Here is a 19,894-nt window from a genome sequence, read left to right on the forward strand (position 1 = left end):
ACAAACAACTTCTGCAGTTCTAACTGACTCACTAAGTACAACAGGAAGTAACTAAAAGAAAAATATATTTACCACTGAATAGTTTTGCATCCCTGCAAAACACTGGCAACCTTTTAAGAGTGTGCACTGCCTTTCACATTCTACCTGCTGGGATAAGAAAGTGACTAGACTTCTTTAAGTCCACATGACCCAAGCAGTGAAAAAACGTGTGGGTCATTACCACTAGAGGTATCAGGTTAAAACCACTGTGGGACCTTGCCTCACCCTATTACGTGACCTATTGAGGTCATCTGATGTGTGATCTGATGGACATCTCTGTGATTCTGTGGTGCTTTCCCTCCGATCTAGCAATGAAAAATAATTAACTACATCCTGGTTCATGCACTCTCATCAGTTACCAGCGCTCACTTTTCATTCTATTCTGTTTGTCGTGTATTGACCTTCAACACTGGTGAAGTTTGCCAAAAGTAGGCATCACTCTTTGTACATAATGCAATACTTAATATCTCACCTATTAAGGATGGAGTTGACATATTGCTATTATTTAAGAAAGGTAATAAGTACCTTATTTTTTGCTGAAGGAATGAATCATGACAAAATTACCGGTTTCCAGTTTAGGAAATGTAAAAAAAAACCCCACGGATTTGTGCACTTCTAATTTGTGGCACCTGCTCAACAAGGAAACACAAGATCTAAAGTCTTAAGTTTCTGCTTTTTAGCTTGTTTGTGAACCAATTCCTTTTTGGGTTCCTTTGCCAAATTCTTTGATACGCAACACTAGCAATTTCCCACAGGAATATATATCAGTACAGGGAATTGTTGAATTCTTGATGTAACCTTATATTATAGAATAATGGCATGCTTTAAATGAGCTGTTTTTTCAGCATTGTGTATTAATTTCCTTGTTATCACATAATGACCATATTTTCTTTGAAATTTTTAGTTTCCTGGTAAAGAAGCAGGTGTGTGCATGTTAGTTCACACATCCCTGTGGTGGTGGTGATTCATGCAGTGTGTGTGTATGTATGGTCGTTGCATATATAAGGGACGGAGTGGGGTGGTTGGGCACATCCTCCTGGTTGCACTTGCACAGAAAGAAGAAAATGACCCCTCAGCAACGGATGCTGTCTGTCTGTTTTTTACTGGTCTCAGGTACCATGCATTTATTTATATATTTTGAATATTAATTAATTATTTTAAGCAGAATAAGTAACAAATCAAAGCAGTGTAAATATTTGTTATATATTGATTTCATGCATTACTATGGTTTTCCTTCTTATCTTAGAAAAACATTACAGAAAAAATGTTGATGTATACTGTCCTGTATACAGTATGATGCACTGTATTTTCATATTTACAAGGAGTTTTCCTTGTAATTGAATGTTGTTGTTAAAGTGTTATTACATTGTCTTTTTTCCTTACCTCTCAGTTTTTGGGACCGGTGGATCAGTGACAACAAAAGAAACTCAGAAATGTGAGTATAAGTCAGTGTCGTCGCTTGATAACTTAATTTTAGAGAGTCAATCCTTTTTACAGTAATTACACAGTCTTCATTACTTTACTTGGTCCCTTGTCCATCTCTGAACGATAAATTTGTAAGCAACTTAACTTTGCCATGATCAGTTACTTGCAGGACGTATGGCAGTGGAGTCGTCCAGCCCTTCAAAGGCCTGGGTTACTACGTGAGGTCCAATTGCCCGTTCACTCTCACCCGCTTCACCCACAATCGTGTGGAATACGACATAACCATACGGCGAGGAGACAGCGGGCTGCTGGTTCAAGTCGAGATCACAATGAACAAAGTCCGGACTGTTCTGCAGAATGGAAGCATCCTGGTGGAGAAGAAAAGGTTTGTCCTCAAATATGGATCCACTAAGTTAGTGCTTCATTTGAAGAAAACTGCTTGACTTTGAAACCTAATACCATTTGCACGAGACACAACCTGATCCTTGTTTCTTAACATCTGATCTTAAATTACTCATTTTTTGGCTCCAGAACACCAGTTAGCGTAAGCATGTGAGGCACCAGCAAAGTGTTTTGTCCAAAGACACTTTAGTTCATTAACTCAAATGTCACTCATACTCAACCACCTAACCAAGCCGATCATGCTCGCAGGTATTTCAGCACTTCTACCATCAGTGCTAGTTCATTATTAGCGCTGGCCCTGGGACACTGTGCATTATTAAGTGTTTGTCTTTGTGGTTGAGTTTAATGAAAAAACACATGATATTCTATTCGCTAGATACTCTCACTCTCTGCAAAGGCTGTTTTGTATTATTATTTCCTGTTTTTCACTTATTTTCCAAAACTGAAGAAGTGAGACCTCCGATCATTTCTGAGCAGGTGTCCCTTGTGTATTTTCTTACAGTGTCTCCCTTCCATACGATCACACCTACCAGCATATTTTTCAGTACGGCATCTACACTAGACTGAGGAGCTCATTGCTTCCACTTTCTGTCACCTGGCATAGTGTACCTGGAGGAATAGACAGTTTGTGGGTAAGAGGATACATAATGTATGAAAGCCTAAACAAAGTCAAATGTACAGAATCTATAAATCCCTAAGAAGAATTCCTGAAGCTTCTATGTGATTTGCTGTTCAGGTGGAGCTGCAGCAAGAACTGAGCACTGACATGACTGGACTGTGTGGAAAACACAACGTAACAAGTATGTCACCTACAGCACAAATAAACTAACAACTAATAGCTGTAGTATAAGTCTAATAACATAAGCAACAGCACAATATTGTACACAAGTGAAGAAAAGGCTGGTTTTAAAGCTTTACATACTACTGAATCTTCCCTTTTAAGAGTTTTTAATGATTTGTCTTTAGCAACTGACTCAGGTGACTGTGGTTTATTATCGTGCTTTTAGATTTAACGGCTGGTTTTGATACAGTGGATCATAAATGTTAATTTCCCGTTTGGAGCAGTGTTATGAGTGCTGTACTGCAGTGGTTCAGATCCTATTTGGCAAAGCGAACTTTCTCTTTGAAACTTGGGGAGGTTGTGTCCTCTGCTGCTTCTCTTCAATGTGGGATACCACAGGGGTCAGTTTTAGGCCTCCTTCTTTTCTCCCTATATCTCCTACCCCTTGGCTCTATTTTCAGGAAACATGGGATTTCTTTCCACTGTTATGCCGATGACTCGCAGATTTATTTCCCTCCTAAAAAGATAAATGGTTTCTCCGTAGACCCTTTGCTTAAATGTCTTGATGAAATAAGGGCCTGGATGGCTTTGAACTTTTTGCATTTTATTGAGCATAAAACAGTAGTGATGGTTTTTTTGTGGCACTTCTGAGACCACTAAACGGATCTTGGTTCCCTGGCACAGTATGTTAAACCAATCATCACTAATCCGGGAGTTAAAATGAAGGCAGATCTTAAACTTGAAAGCCAGGTCAGAGCTGTGTAAGATCTATCTAGCTTTTGTCCTTTGAGGCAATTAGTCAAAACAAAGCCCATCTTAACAAAGCTACGCTTCTTAAAACATATTTATTTGCTGAAGCCTTTGGCACTCTTTTAAGAGGTTGACTCAATTTATTTTAACATGTTTGATTTCATTTATTTATTTATTTATTTATTTATTTATTTATTTATTTATTTCTTTCTTTGTTTGTGTGTTTGTTTATGCTATTTGTATATGTACAGATCTTTGTGAACCCTGGTTTTATGTTAAAGTGCTTTATAAATAAAGCTGGTATGGTAATGTTGGTGGTAGCAGAAATAATTGAAATAGCGGTTAATATAGGCCTTAATTCAATAGTAATTATAATTAATATATAGTATCGGTTATGCTAGATGTAAATAAGAGGAAAATTAGGACAGTTTTACATACATTATACAACCTCGTCTCTGGTTTCCTGGTATGGACTTTTAAGCATAGTCCAGACATATTCAGTTGGATTGAGGTTGAGTCTTTGGGAAGGCCATTTCAAAAGAAGAAAAAGAAGAAAACTTCTAAAAGTGAAATACTTTCTCATTCTTGCTTTAAGTAGTTTTCAGTTGCTCAACTTTGGGCCTTTGTTGCCATATGCACTTGTTTGTTCAGTGTTCTGGGCTCTAGTCTGGCCAGCACTCTGGCTGTTTCAGTCTGCAGCAATGTTGTAATTGGTACAGAAAGTAATTTGGTATTAATTTACTGACATGCACAAGACCCTACCTAACTGCTGTCATCCGTTTCTTCCAGCACAGTATGTTGCTCTAAAAATTCTATGTATCATACTTTCATGAAAAAAGATAAATACAATCTCTAGGAATATAAAACATTTGTTTTTGCATATTTTGTTCAAAGTTGAATGCACATTTTATTTGTGAAAACAGGCAACAAGCAGCAGCTGATAACAGAGAGCAAGCTTACCCAGGAAACGTGTCAAACGCGAGATCCTGTCTTTGTCACTAACCAAGTAAGCTGATGTTACAATAGTTTTTTTTCAATCATTTTCATAGTTTAAATCCACTTTTCTTTATTCGTTTGTTTTTGTTTTCATGTTTTCAGGAATCGATCAGTTATATAATCATATTGTATAAATGTTGCCGAACAAAAGATGTTAGTCTAAAATGTTAATGTTCCTCCAATGATATTTGCAGGTATGCAGAGAGTTCTTTTCTTACACTATGGAGTGTCTGCAAGTTAAAACACCATTTTATATCCAACTCTGTGAAGAGAACATTTACAGCTTTGAAAACAGCAAATACGTTCACTGTGCTTTCTTCAAAGAGATTGCCCTGCACTGTGGAAACAAAAGCTATGTGTGGCAGAAATGGAGAGCTATAACCAAATGTGGTAGGTGATCATTTATCATCATTCTTAAAGTCTTAAAGAGGGTTAAAATCTTCATAATAGTAGTCGCAAAGTTGTTTGTTTATGGATTTTTAAGCTTTTACGGATAAAGGATGAATTCTAACTGACATTTCATTTAGTTTCATGATGGATTTACCTTTCTGTTTTTATGAATGCAGCTGAGCCGACGTGTCCTGGAGACCTGGTTTATAAAGAAGAGGGTAATGCATTTATTCCCAGCTGCTCCAACCCTAACCCCAGCTTTTCCAGCCAGGCTATCACCAGCACTTGTGTCTGTCCAAAGGGTGAATACTATGAACTGTATTTTGTTTTTTGCCTTGGTAAGTCACATGAAACTAATCAGAACTCATCATCAAAAATTTACTGAATTATATTGTAGGTAAGGTGCTTGATGATCACGCAGAAGACTTCCGCTGCGTGAGTGTGCCTAGCTGCCCCTGTGTCTTCTCTGGTAGGACTTACTTAACTGGAGACAGACGTAACACTAAGTGTCAGGCATGGTAAGTGGCCAAAAAATAAAATAAAATGATACTGGAATTTTAATACATAAAAACCCTTAACTTTAGAATCATAAAAGTGTTTAGAAGTTTTTAAAACACATTTTAAACTTTTGTCCTTAGTATATGTGATGGTGGAGGATGGAATTGCTCAGAGAATTCCTGCCTAGGCAGATGTGACATTGAAGGGCAATTTGTAACAACATTCGATGGCAAAAAATATGTTGTTCCTGGTAAATGCACATATGTGGCCTCACAGGTAAACACACAGCCTACAGCACAAATATGTGACATTAGGACGACTGTGCATGATTGTGATGCTATGTTGTTTTCATGACCACATGCAGGGCTTAAACTGGACAATAAATGTTGGATTTTCTGGGAAGCATGCATCTATACAAACAGTCGTTCTCCAGATTTTCCAGGTATATATCCCACACACTATACAAACTATCAAATCAATTAATAGTGAGGAAAAATGAGCCTGATTATGCACATCATTTGGAATTTGCAGGAAATGTACACATTCACACGCAGCATGGTTAAATTTGAAGACCAAGAAATTACTGAACTTCATCAGTCTGGTAGGTAAAAGAATGCTAGTTTGTCTGCTAGCCTCATAATATATACTGAATGGTTTCGATACATAAACACCAAATCTCTTACTAATTTCTCTCACTTTTTAGATCATGCCCTGGTTTTCTGGCAGTCCTCTATGTATGTTGAAGTCCATACATCCTTTGGTATGAAGATCCAAGTCCAGGTGTCTCCTGAAATCCAACTTTACATTACACCACCAGGAAAACACACAGGCACGATTTCAGGTTAGTACATTAGTCTACAAATACACACTAAACCTGGAATTACTTTTATCATGATTTATTTTATGAACTGTCAAATTATTGGTAAAACAGAAAAATGTTCTAGTTCAAACTTTAAACTTTATGTGATTTTTGTAGCTTAACAAGCATTTTATTCTGTCTTGAAACAACCAAGCCTTCTGCTCAGTTCTTCCAATTTGTGTAAAGATTTCACAGCAGAAATTTTGACATACAGAATACTTTTTAATTCTCAGTCACAAAAGTAAAGAAAATGCTATTTTCACTTAAATTCTCAAGCCGTACCACAAAAACCCAAATATAACAGAATTCTAGAAATGGCACTTAAATTACAAGTTGTTAAATATGTGCAGTTTTCACAGCAAACATTATAAATGTTCAAATTTTCTACCATAAAAATGTATTTATGCAAACTGGAGGCTGCCGAGCAGGAAATGTTCTAAAAATCTGAGACAAAATAATAAGTCTGTCTTTCAGGTCTCTGTGGCAACAACAACAAGGACACCACAGATGACTTCACCAGCAGCAGCGGGATCATCGAGAACTCACCTGAACCTTTTGCGCTGTCCTGGAGCGTGGGCCGTTGTACACCGAACATACCGCCAACCTGCATTAATACCGACAACGGTATCAATCAGTCATATAAAGTAGACTGTCCTATAAATTCACAGATGAGAAGATGCTTTTATATTTTGTCTTTAACACACAGAAAACTGTTTTATACTAAATTGTTTTGCAAAATCATTACTTATTTTAGCATTTGATGTATTTCTGCAGAAATATTTGCTGATGAAAAGTGTTCGGTCTTGAACAACCCAGCTGGGATATTTGCAAAGTGCCATGGCTACATCCCAACTGATCAGTTCCATACGGTAAGATTGTTTTACTACTCAACCAAATCTGAAGAAACTGCTGAAGCTAACTCGTGCTGACATATTGATTTATAACTTTATAACAAGTTAAAAACTTAAACCTGCATTATGCATATAAAATTAAACCAGTTTAAGGCGAACATGTTGATCATACAGATGCATACATTTTTGTTTGACTCATTACCCCGGTGCATATATTTCTACTCCACTCTTCGACTATATTTTTACAGGCTTGCATCCTAAGAACTTGTAACTGTGGTACCAATTTGGTCCAGTGCTTGTGTGTTGCTCTGGGCAACTATGCCAAAGCATGTGCCAGTCTTGGAGTTGAACTTGGTGACTGGAGGAAGGCTACCAACTGCTGTAAGCATTTAAAAATGCAAATATGTTTTCCTTTTACTGCACACGACTTATAGTCTTATGTAGGCAGTTTCTGCCTTGTTTTTGCAGGATGCATTGTATAAGCAGATTATTAAATGTGAATCAAAATATTTTTGTCACAGCACTGACATGTGAAAAGAACCAAGAGTTCTCCTACAATGTGCGAGCTTGCAACCATACATGCCGCTCCCTGTCTGCTCCTGATCCTCGCTGTGGGCAGGAAGATGCTCCCGTGGAGGGCTGTGGCTGCCCAGAAGGAACCCACCTGAACCAAGGACAAATCTGTACACCAAAGACTGAATGTGTATGCCTTCATCACGGCGGTATAACGCCACCAGGGCCTGTTGTTATCGATGGACGACAGTGGTGAGTTGATCATTAAAGATTTTTTTAAGGAATTTCAAATTGATCAAATACATTTTGTATTAGCATGAAACTGATGGTGTATGATAAATACAATGGTTCCAGTTTTATTAATCTTATGTTGTGTTTTCAAAAGCAACTGTAAGAATGGAGAACTGCAGTGCTCCAAGGACTGTGGTAAATATATTATATTTTTGTACTAGACATACATTGCTATATGAGCAAGAGTCACGGCAGTAAACATATTATTATATCAAACTTTCAGAAATATATTTAATACATGAATTTGTTCGCATCAGGCTGCAGGAATGGAAAGGTGTGCGTGCACTGCTCAGAATACCCAGTTAACACAGCTCAGAAAACTTGCGACAGTCTCAGCAAACCACTGGTATGTATATTTATAATTATTACCATTTGTATGTAAATGTGGCTTCATCTTTAGTTGTTTTTTTTTTTTTAAAGGGTGACTAGTTATTAGAATAAACACGTTTGCTCCTCACAAAGGTGTAATTTTCAGGTTGGTGTGATTTTCAGGTTGCCAGTGTGACTTGTGAGAGTGGCTGTTATTGTCCTCATGATCAATATGAAGATCACCATGGAAACTGTGTATCAAGGGACAACTGCACCTGTGTCTACAGTGGTAAAGTCTTCAGGGCAGGAGAGACTGTTAAAACCAACTGTAAAAAATGGTAACGCTACTTTACCGGTTCAGTCGCAAAGTTTTGTTTTTCTGTAAACTCAGTGTTATGACTTTATCTTGCAGTGTCTGTGGTCAGGGTCAGTGGGACTGCACAGATGAGCCGTGTCCCGGGACATGTCAAGTCTATGGAAATGGACATTATCAGACCTTTGACGCTAAATGGTATCGCTTTGGTGGTCACTGCCAGTATACACTTGTAGAGGTGAGAGCCAGAAAAATCACAAAACATGAATGTGTTCACATGCATGATATAAAATTTATATATAATGTAGATATGTAAATTCTATTTTTAAAGTTGCAGATTCATGATGTAGGAGATATAAGTCATACACTTTCACAAAGTCCAGGTCTCTCTCTCTCTCTCTCTCTCTCTCTCTCTCTATCTATTACAAAAACTGTAGCTGTTGACTTTCAGTCATGGTGGTAACCATTTGTTCATAACTACAACAAAATGCATGATTTTTGACATATAATAAAGAAGTTTTAACCATGCTTTTCGATTTCAGGATTACTGCAGAAGTCAAAACGGCACCTTTTCTCTCCGAGTGGAGAGTGTGCCCTGCTGTGATGAGGCACTCACCTGTTCACGCTCCATCATACTGGACTTACAGGTAAGTGGCTCTATCCCTAAATATTCCTTGACCTTTATTTGGTGGTCATGTTATACTAGTTTTTATTAGTGTATTTTTTGTCTTACTTGGAAATGATCAACCTCAGTCAAAGGATGGTTATTTACTCAAGTCGTTCATGAATCATGGAACATAACTTGCTGCAGAATTAATGGTGTGCATTATGAGGTAGCTGCCCATATACCAGTAAAATAATCCCTTATCTTGTTCTTCTATCTTGCTCTTCCAGAGCAAAGTCACCCTTATCCTGAATGACATGAGAGTGACCAAGCAAATCCAAAAAGGCTGGACTTTGCAGCAAGATCCACTTTACACAATACACACAGTGGGACTCTATATCATAATCTCAGTACCCAGCAAAGGTCTAACTCTAATATGGGACAAACACACCCGGATCACCGTAGAACTTCATCCAGACTGGAGGGTGAGTAATAAAAATGCTAAGAAGGATTTTTAAACGTGACCATTCTTGTGTAGTAGAATACTGTTATCCTCACTATAAAGCTTGAAAAGGAGAGAAGTAGAATTCAAAAATACAGAACTGAATTAATAACATATCCACTGTGTACTTTTTATACTCATTTTCTTTTTCAAACTGTCTCACCTGCAGAACAGAGTGTGTGGCCTCTGTGGGAATTTTGACTCCAATGAGCTGAATGACTTGCAGATCAGTGGCTCAGCAGGTAAACCAGTCAGTTTTTTCTCCTTTTTTGTTAGGGGTGGTGTCTTTGCAGTGACACCAACACTTTACCTGTGACACTCAAACTAAAAACAAAACTCTGTTCTTAGTGGTTTCTAGTCCAATGGCCTTTGGCAACAGCTGGAAGGCAGCAACTCCCCCTTGTACTGATGTGACCACTGAGATATTTCCATGTGAACGCAATTCCTACTGCTCGGCCTGGGCCCAGAGGCGCTGTATGATCCTTAAAGGAGGCACCTTCAAAGACTGTCACTTGAAAGTATGTTCTTCACATTGCACACAAGTTGCTTGTGCTTGCTTAAAAATAACTACTTTTTAAGCAGAGTCGCAAAGAGAGGATTGGGACTTTTATTTTGTATACGGTGAAAATTTGATACCAGTGTTGCTGTCAAAATGTATTAGATTACAGTTTCTCTTTTAAATTTAATAAGCATTGCAGCTAATTTGATTAAACTAAATAACATTTCTTGCTTTTACTTTCCTAACAAATATCTTTAAACTGGGCAAAAAAGGAGAAAAAACCCTCCTCCACAGCTTTTTGATAACAATTGTAATGCAAACATTATAATAATTTTTGAGTTCCTAGACTTAAAAGGCATTTCTAGGTGCAGCAAGGAAAACCACTTTGGTGCACATGGATATCCAGAAGCACTGCTTAGGGCAATGAAAACTAGTAGATGAAAGGGAGCACAAATTAAAAAACAATGCTCAACATCAACAAACTGTGAACAAAAAGGAGCTTGTCGAGACCTTTAAGCCATCAGCATCCAGCCTTTGATGGTGTTGCATTGAAATTTGTTCCAAAACATGCCCCTTAAAAAGGCATGTTATTATGCACATAAACTTTTCACGAGAATTTATAATATACTTTGTGGATAAAGGTTCTGAGCCACCCACACATTACAACAACCATGGAAAGCCACATGATGAAAGTTTTTGTGCTGATTTTAATGCCGGTAAAAGTTAAACATTACATCTGCATTTTTGTTGTGATTGAAGTACAACTTGCAGTCAGGTACTTCCCAACTCTGATGTTTACTGATCCTCAGGTGGATCCAGAGCCCTACTACCATGCCTGTGTGCAGGAATCCTGCTCTTGTGAGTTTGAAGGGAAATTCCTGGGTTTCTGCACAGCTGTGGCAGCTTATGCAGAGGCCTGCAGTGACCAGGACGTCTGCATAGATTGGAGGACACCTGATATGTGCCGTAAGTTTTAAGCTTTTTCCCCACATAAGGTGTGCATGTCGTCAGCCAATCATCAGTCCAGCTTATATAAATTCTTTTCTGTGCTTCAGTTCTTGCCAACACACACCCTGCATTGCTTAATGTTAAATTCAGTTTTATTTTATTGTATTTTAGTTATTGTCAATATACTCATGAGCGACAATAGATATGGCACTATCAAAGGATATGTACAACAATCTGCATGATGCGATCAATGTTTTTTGAAGGTTACAAAACACTGAATACAACAAAACATAAACTGTGAACATTTACATCTTAGCCGTCTACTGTGACTACTACAATGAAAAGGGCCAGTGTAGCTGGCATTATGAAGCCTGTGGTAGGATTCTGACCTGTGGCAAAGACTTCACTCAGAAGCTGGAAGGTAACCAATGTTTCTCAGTTATAGTCTAACATGTTAAAGTTCAGCTTGCACAAACAACTGAGTATATTTACTTTTTGGAAAAGGCTGCTACCCCAGATGTCCAAAGGAAAAGCCATACTATGATGAGAATACTGGTGATTGTACCACATTGAGGAACTGCTCTTGTTATTTTAATGACACGACTGTACGACCTGGACAAGTGGTGAAAATAAACTCTTTTGAATGGTAAGTTGACACATTCACAATATATATGGCATGCAAATATCTACATTTTCCATGCAATTGTCATGAAGTTGTGTTGTTAGTTACACTGACGGCTGGTTATTTCTTACTCTCCTATTTTATTCAGCTCCTGTGAAAATGGAACAATTAAATGCCGTAAGTATAAAAAATACATTCATGTGTGTACTATACGTGGCCGATAAAACAATTCATTTTCAATTCTAACTCACAACATATTGGTGCTTGTTCAGGACTCCTGACCAATCAGGGCTATGAGATAGTAAAAGCACAGGGAGCAACATAACTTGGCTAGTTGTAGAAAAACATGTTATCCACATTTTGAAAAGAGAATTTGGATTTTCATCTTCAACTAGATTTGTCACCATTTCCTTGGTAACCATGAGTGACATTACATTACAAACCAGCAGAGAAAATTTGTCTCTATTTCAGACATTGTGCGACTACTATTTAAATCTATCAAATTATCTTCTATGCTGAAATACAAAGTAATACCCAGCATGTTAAAATGTGATGTGTATGGGATCAATTGTGTCTACATGTGAGGAGTTGGGAGTGATAATGGGTAAAAAACGTTACTGAAGGCAAACATATGTAATGTAATGATAGAGAATACAAGGAAATATTATTGAAATTTATTATTATTTTTAAATAATATGTGCTTTTATGGATCCTTCTTTTAATAATTGCACTTATTATCAATTTTAATTCAACAGCACTTCCGCCCACAACTACCACCACACTAATAACATCTCTCAAAACAACTGCTTCAACTACAAGTGAAACAACTACTACTACTACTACACCAGTGATTACCACTACCACAGTCTCAACTACCCCTGAAACATGGTCGACACCCACTGCTACCTCTCTACTAACTTCATCTACTAGTAAAACATGGTCAACAATGCCCTCCACTTCTGCTATATTAACAACTCCTGTGCCAACAACTACAGCTACTTCAACTACTACTGTAACATGGTCCCCCACCACCTCTGAACCAAACACTACGACTACTTCAAGTACCAGCGAAACATGGTTAATAACGCCCACTACTACATCTGCAGCAACTACTAAAACTACAACTGGAACCACAGGGTCCACCACCACTGCTACAACAATGGCGACTTTTACCAGTGATCCAGTGACCGGTAACAATCGGTCATTTGAATTTTACACCACTAAACCAACAACTACTTTACCTACCACCATTACCTCAATAGCCCCTACAGAAGCTAACACAACTACAGCTACTATCAGCACACTCTCCACATCACTGTCAACTTCTTCAACATCCACAACTCACTCGACACACCCTACAACAGTAACAGAGTCTATAACAGAGACTCCCACTGAATCTGCTAGTACAGTACTTTCAACCTCTTACCTACCTACAAGTACTTCATTCCTTAATGCTTCAACAACACGGGCCACAGAATCAGAGCCGACAAGCACAGTTATATCAACATATGTCTCAACACCTCCACCATCGACAAAACATACGCAGCCAACAGTCACTACACTTCAGTCCACCAGCACCTTTGCAACCAATTCTACATCTGCTGTAACCTCAGGTCTGACAGCAATAAGCACAGAAGTTCCCACTGTATTTACTACAACCACCCAACCTACTACCTCCCACTCTGAATCAACAACATCTAAATCTACGTCGCCACTGATAACTAATACTGTGACAACATCTGGACAAACAGAAATAACAGAAACAGGTGCTACAACAATGGGAAACCATAGCACTTCAGTAGGCACCACAACATTTTCATCTATTAATACAGAATCCACACCCGAAATTAATACAGGACCCCCAATCACAACAACACCACCTCAGAACAACTCCCAAGGTAAATGTTATGTATCTGTTTTGCACTGTTCATTCATCATCATAGCAGTCGTTTATGTGAGTAACCTAAACGATATTATATCTCTGGCAGTATTTCCCACAACATTTGGAACACTTCGGCCAACAAGCACGTTTGCAACCAATGCAACAACTACTGTAACGTCAGGTATGACTGCTACCAGCACAGAAGCTCCCACAATATTTACTATGTCTACAACCACCTAACTAACTACCAACTAGACATTTTCATTTATGATCATAGTAGTCATTCACGAGAATAACCTAATCAATGTTTCTGTATTTTTGTGTTCCCTGTTTTCTGCCACAGCACCAGTCTGTAGATGTGTAGACCTGAAGAGTAAAAAAAGCTGGATTTGTGGGGAGACATGGTCAGAGGACTGCTTTGATAAGCACTGTGTTGGTGGAAAGATAGAGTTGACCCCAGTGGTTTGCCCAAAGTCTACAGCTCTGCCCTGTCCCAGAGAACGGGCCGTAAAGGTCTCGGATGGATGCTGTGAAACATGGAAATGTGACTGTAAGTGACCATACCACTGACTGACTAACCCAGAATGTCATTATTAGAGTTGTGCAGCTGGCTCAGGTTGGCATTTTGACAGATTCTTATTTTTAGCTGAAATCCAAATTGTGTTTTTATCCATTCCCAGGTCACTGTGAGCTGTTTGGGGATCCCCACTATGTTTCTTTCCAAGGAATACCCTTTGATTTCTTGGATCAGTGCTCCTACGTCTTGGTGGAGGAGCAGTCACCACGTCATAATCTGACCATTGCTGTGGACAACTTTTATTGCGTGCCGGGCCTGCAAGGCTCCTGTGCCAAAGGACTCATTCTGAAATATCAAAACAATGTAGCTGCGCTCAACATCAACACACAATTGTTTGTAGTACAGGTAGGATTTCATCATGCATCCATATTCAGTAATTATACAGCAGTTTGTAACTGAGAATACTCACTGGAAAGACAGCTAATTTTGATGATAATGTTATTATACTTTAGGCTACACTGAACAATGTGACAGTCCAACCACCATATGAGGAGAATGGTTTCAGATTTGAGACCACGGGGTACATGGTGTCAATTCATCTCCCAGAGATTCGTTCATATGTCTCCCTCACTCCATCCTATACCCTGGTTGTGAACCTGGCCATGGAGCATTTCGTCAATAACACCCAGGGACAATGCGGTGAGTACTGGATGGAGTGCTAGAAGTGTGTTAGAAGTATAAGCTTATCAGAGCTCACTTATCAATTCTCCCTCCAGGTGTGTGTGGTGGAGCATCGTGTATTCGTAAAGGAGGGCAGATTGAGGATGACAGCTGCTGTGATAAGACGGCCTATGACTGGGTGTATCCAGATCCTCTGAAGCCTGCCTGTAATTCTGCACCAAGGGATGTACCCTGTCTTCCTGGGCCAACCTCAGTACCTTCTCCCCCACCTCCGCCTCCCTGCCCTCCAAACCCATTATGTGAACTTCTACTCCACCCGTAAGGTCCACACATGAATGTAGCCTACTAATCATGGATTTGTTGTGTTAAAACTGCTTCAAGTGTACTTCATGATAAATCTACATGTTATATACTGCTTTATTTTGATTATTAATTGTAATAGTGTGTGGCTCTCTGTCTCTTTGTGTATAATTTCAGCAAATATTCTTAAATTCACTTTGTTTCAATTTCTCCAGTGTCTTTGAAAACTGCAGCAACTACGTGGATCTAAACCTTAAAAAGAAGAACTGTGAGTTTGATTCATGCAGGAACCTAAATGGTTCTTGCTCATCTCTGGAGCAAGCTGCAGGAGAATGTAAAAGCTTTGGTTTCTGTATTGACTGGAGAGGACTGACTAATGGAACCTGTGGTATGCATCGTCTTTTTTTTGTCTTACAATTAACATGGCAAACCAGTAAAGCTAGAAATTAAGTGATTTATGAATAAATTTGCTTTCTTTGCAAGTTCTAATTTAAATTGATGTATTATTAACGTCAGTGTCCTTGATCGTGTTTCAGATGTGCCATGTCCAGAAGGATTGGTTTACAGAGAATGCAGCACAAAGTTGGATGACTTCTGCTATGGAGGGTTAGGAAACTTTACTTTTGGTGTGATGCAGATAAAAAGTTAATCAGCTTGGTCATATAAGACTGATCTCTTTGTGGTCTTCTCCAAGGCACATTAGGAAAGCCTCCTGGGAGGCTAGGTTTAGACTAGTTTTACCACTTGCATCAACTTCTGTGTCAAACTGGAATAACTTTTATGTCAAGGAGCCAAACAGCACTTTTTAAGAGTCCAGAGTGTAAATGCTTGAATGCACTGGGTTCTGAATGTGACCTCACTGTCTTGTTTGACAATCAGTGGAGTTTCGCACCATGAATTTAATCAACGTAAGATTTTCAAGGCTGAGTTTTACTATAATTTTCTGAGGAATCTCATTTAAGGGATACCTTATGAAATTTGGTGTGTCTGGCAGCTTCACGTCTGGTGCATTGAAACAATGTGTTTGTTGGCCATCCCATATCTGAAATTAGATATGTTTCGATTTTTATTGGGGAAGCTGTTTTCTGATTGCACCTTGTAATTTCCACATGTTTTTCCTTCATATACTATTCTGAAGATTTACACCATTTTCATGCTTTTCTCCGGCTTTTTAGCGTGCGCTATCCAGGAGCTTTGCTTGAAAAAAAAAGCACAGGTTGTTTCTGTCCCAGCAACCTGACCAGAGCAGGAAATCACTCAAACATCTGTTTGCCTGTTTGTTCCTGTAAGTTGTATAGCCTAAGATGATGACAATGACACCTAGACAATTTTTGTTTGAAGTCTTTTACAGGAAGATAAATAAAGGATTTTCTTTCTTTTTTCCCTAAAGATTGCAAAGGACCAAGTGGAGAACCTAAACTTGTAAGTAAAAGCTACAAATTTCCACAGGGATGCTGCTGTTATGTGACACATTCTGTAATCAACAGTTTAGCTCAAATAATTTAAGCGTATTAGTATTAGATCTGAGTGTAGATTTACAAATATTTCTGTATGTGTGTTTCAGCCTGGTGAAGTCTGGCAGTCCAACTGCAAACTGTGTAGATGTAACAACCAGACTATGACTGAAGAGTGCTTTCCACCACCTCCTAAGCCAGCTCCCCTCTGTGGCCCCAATGCAGTTTTGATAAACACTTCCTGCTGTGGTGATGCGATTTGTGGTAAGTAAAGGTGTTTCATATTTTCTAGTTCAGTTAATGATTGATTTTTTTAAAGTTTTCAGTATCTTTTAGAATTATAGAATTTCTGTATTTTTTTTTTTTTTGCGTAATGACATGTGCTTTAGTCAAATGTATTTGCAACAAAGTAAGGTAATGCGCTGTTCCTAAAATTGGTAATCACATTAGCCGTACTTATCAAATAAGTATGTTGGGTAACAATCTTTAATATGGCCCATGATTAAAGGTGCAATTCACTTGTAATTAATCAGATTTTCAATGTATTTAAAATAAATGACAATATATTTAAATAAAGTACAAATACTTAAAAGTAGGTAAAGTGGAACAAGAGGGTAACAAATCAGATTTTTACAGAAAACAAATGATTGTATTATAAGTCAATTTAAGTACTTAATAAGTAATTTAAAGCACTGCATAATTTTTTGGTAATTTTGTAGAAAGACAAACAATATTTTCCAATATTACCTGGTAAGTAAACTTACTTTTCAGGGGTTGGGTATATTATGAACTTAACATTGTCTAACCTCCAGGTATTTTCCTTTCCTGTACACTCAATTTGGAAGTTATATTTGAAGTACACTGCAAATGATAGCAAATCAGCACTGCTCAGTGTTAGTCATTGTTAATCTTCAACACTGACTAGCTTCCTGTTAGAAATATAACACTGTCAAAAGTGTTAATTTAACACTCAAAAGAGTGGACACATATAGACACTTTCTAGTGTCAATTTAACACTGGAGATTTTGCAGTGTATGATTGCAAACCTCCCCACAAAACAAACAATTAATTATTATATTCCATAACTATAAGGTCAAACAGGACTGCAAATTTTGATTTTTTTCATAAATTGCCATTTTATTTAAATTATCTCCAAGCAAGGACAAAATGTCAGCACAATATTCAGCTTTTAATTAGTTGGAATTTGTTGCACAAAATGATGAAAATATGACAGTGAAAGGGAAAAATTGGCATAGACAAACTAACCCTGACTCTAGATACAGTCTAATCTCAACAAGTGTGATCTCTAGTTCTCAGCAATGATTACTCCAAACTAGAAGCCAAAGCTTCATTTTTACCAGTTTACCAGCAAAAAGTTTTAAAAAATAGGCATGGTAGAATGATTCCGCCAATACCAGTTTCCATACCTATCGCTATCATCATTCATTAAGAAGTAGTTCTGGAGTAGTTTTCACAAACTTTGTTGTTGGTAATGCTTCAAAAATATCATATATACGAGATAAGAGATTCCTGCTGATATCTTGGCATACATGTTCATACTTCCAAATCTCAACTGGCAATTATGTGATAATGCATCGCAGAAGAGCAAGTAACAAATACACAAATACATGTAGAACAACACCTTATATCTATTAGCAGATATATTTTAGTTGTGTGAAGCTGCATCTTTGATGTTGTTAGTGACCCAGAATATATTTGAAGAGTCAGTTACTTGTTGTCGTTTTTTTAATTTGTTTGTTTGGGTGATTTGTTTAATAGATGGCTCCATATTGTAATGATTTATGCATTTGAATGTAAAAGGTTTGTAGTTCACATCCACAAATCCCATTTGGGCATCCAGCATAAACTCAAACGCAGCTACCTGCTGTGGTGACCCCTTGTATCGAGGGAGAAGCCTAAAGTGGCCTCTTCTTAATTAATTAATCATTTAGGAAACATTTTGACATGAAATATTAGGCACACACATTTATTGCAAATCACATTAACTAATGTTAGGTTAAACCTTAATAACACTTGTGTTTCATATCAAAATGTCTGCTGTTAAAAACATAGCAAAGTCAAACACACACACAAAAACGTGTCTTTTTTTTTCAGTTGACAAGACCTGCAGTTATAATGAGAAGATATACAAGGTATGCTGCATTGAATTTTATTGTAATGTCTCTTTGTACTAAATTGATTGAAATTGTTAATCATTGTCAACCATTGTCTGATTCTTCATTTTAAATTAAAAATGTTCTTTGTGCATGTAGGTGGGAGATCAGTGGACAGATCCTGCCCATCCCTGCAGGTCACTGAAGTGCAGTAAAGACGGCATTCAGACTGAGACCAAAGTCTGCTCCAATGAAAACTGCTCTGAGGTAAAAATGTTCAAGTAAACTGTAAAATCTTAGATTGATTTTCTACAATAATAAGCTCATATCGGTGAAGCTTTACACAGTACTTACATTTATTTGCAGAGCTTTTCAAAGCTAAAGTGTTAGAATTTATTTATATTCAATATTTAAATGTCACATAATAACAATAGAAGAACACTGTCAGAACAAGCACTGTGAGAAAGAAAGACTTACCCTTAAAAGATGCTTAGAAACTACAATTAAATACTGTGTGAACAAGCGCAAGAATTAAAGTCTACAACTTGTGGGGCTTTTTCTCTAGGAGGACAGAATCTGGGATGACCAACACTGCTGCTTTACATGTAAGTCAGACCCTAAATCTAACATTTCACATAGAAATGAAAGCTATAATTTATTTATTTTAATTTCACACTCTTTACATTGTTCCACCTCTACTTTGTTACTTCAAACTTCAGGTAACCAGGGCTGTGCTGCTAGGATGTCCACCCTCAACATCACCGTAGATAACTGCACCACTGTCATGCAGATGCCTGTGTGTCAGGGGAAATGTGAATCTCAGCCAAGGTGAGATGAGCAATAGTGATGATGCAAATTAATGCATTTGAGGCCCTTGTTATTCACTTCATAATCACTAACCAAAGAAAAGTGCATCTAGATTCGTTGTATGAATTCTGTGCGAACTTTGGATATTTTTCTGAAATTTAGATTTTTTGTTTCTCTCTTCTATCCCACTTTCACCCACTCCCATTCTCCTCTGCAACAGGGTGGAGTTACATGGTGACCTGTTGGAGCAGCGCAACACATGCTGTCTGGACTGGATATCAGAGAGGAGGCCCGTGACTCTGCTTTGCTCTGACCTCAGTACGAGACAATACTACTACAAGCACATCACCAGCTGTGCTTGTAGATCTTCCGGCTCAAGCTGAAAAATAAAACTCAGATGAAAGAAAGAATTATCCATTAGACTGTCACATGAAAACTAAATGTATTAAAATGTTGTTCCTTATATAAAGTAAATGCTGAATAAGTTTTATATCAAATAAAGTGAATGATTTGCTATTATGAAGGCATGTATTCTCTGTTTTCTTGA

At 37.8% G+C, this 19,894-nt stretch overlaps 1 protein-coding gene across 1 annotated transcript; it reads left to right on the top strand.

The window, feature by feature from the left end:
- Window positions 1-1,103: 1,103 nt before the first annotated feature.
- LOC113009732 (mucin-19) lies at window positions 1,104-19,770 on the top strand. Its single transcript, XM_026148209.1, has 44 exons — window positions 1,104-1,152; window positions 1,430-1,474; window positions 1,624-1,849; window positions 2,369-2,498; window positions 2,603-2,666; window positions 4,321-4,403; window positions 4,588-4,783; window positions 4,960-5,085; window positions 5,181-5,301; window positions 5,422-5,557; window positions 5,646-5,723; window positions 5,813-5,882; window positions 5,985-6,122; window positions 6,615-6,764; window positions 6,915-7,009; window positions 7,240-7,372; window positions 7,513-7,756; window positions 7,890-7,930; window positions 8,053-8,141; window positions 8,288-8,442; window positions 8,517-8,655; window positions 8,960-9,064; window positions 9,312-9,506; window positions 9,693-9,765; window positions 9,872-10,041; window positions 10,832-10,988; window positions 11,287-11,391; window positions 11,475-11,616; window positions 11,741-11,769; window positions 13,581-13,655; window positions 13,818-14,024; window positions 14,155-14,396; window positions 14,504-14,690; window positions 14,768-14,990; window positions 15,188-15,360; window positions 15,509-15,578; window positions 16,148-16,257; window positions 16,363-16,394; window positions 16,537-16,690; window positions 18,542-18,579; window positions 18,700-18,807; window positions 19,106-19,145; window positions 19,260-19,368; window positions 19,568-19,770. Exons 1-44 carry the CDS (start codon window positions 1,104-1,106, stop codon window positions 19,728-19,730), a joined length of 5,415 nt encoding a protein of 1,804 aa, XP_026003994.1. The 3' UTR covers window positions 19,731-19,770.
- The last annotated feature ends 124 nt before the right edge of the window (window positions 19,771-19,894 follow it).

Source organism: Astatotilapia calliptera, chromosome 17, assembly GCF_900246225.1.
Source record: "Astatotilapia calliptera chromosome 17, fAstCal1.2, whole genome shotgun sequence".
In the NCBI taxonomy this organism is placed as follows: Eukaryota; Metazoa; Chordata; class Actinopteri; order Cichliformes; family Cichlidae; genus Astatotilapia; species Astatotilapia calliptera.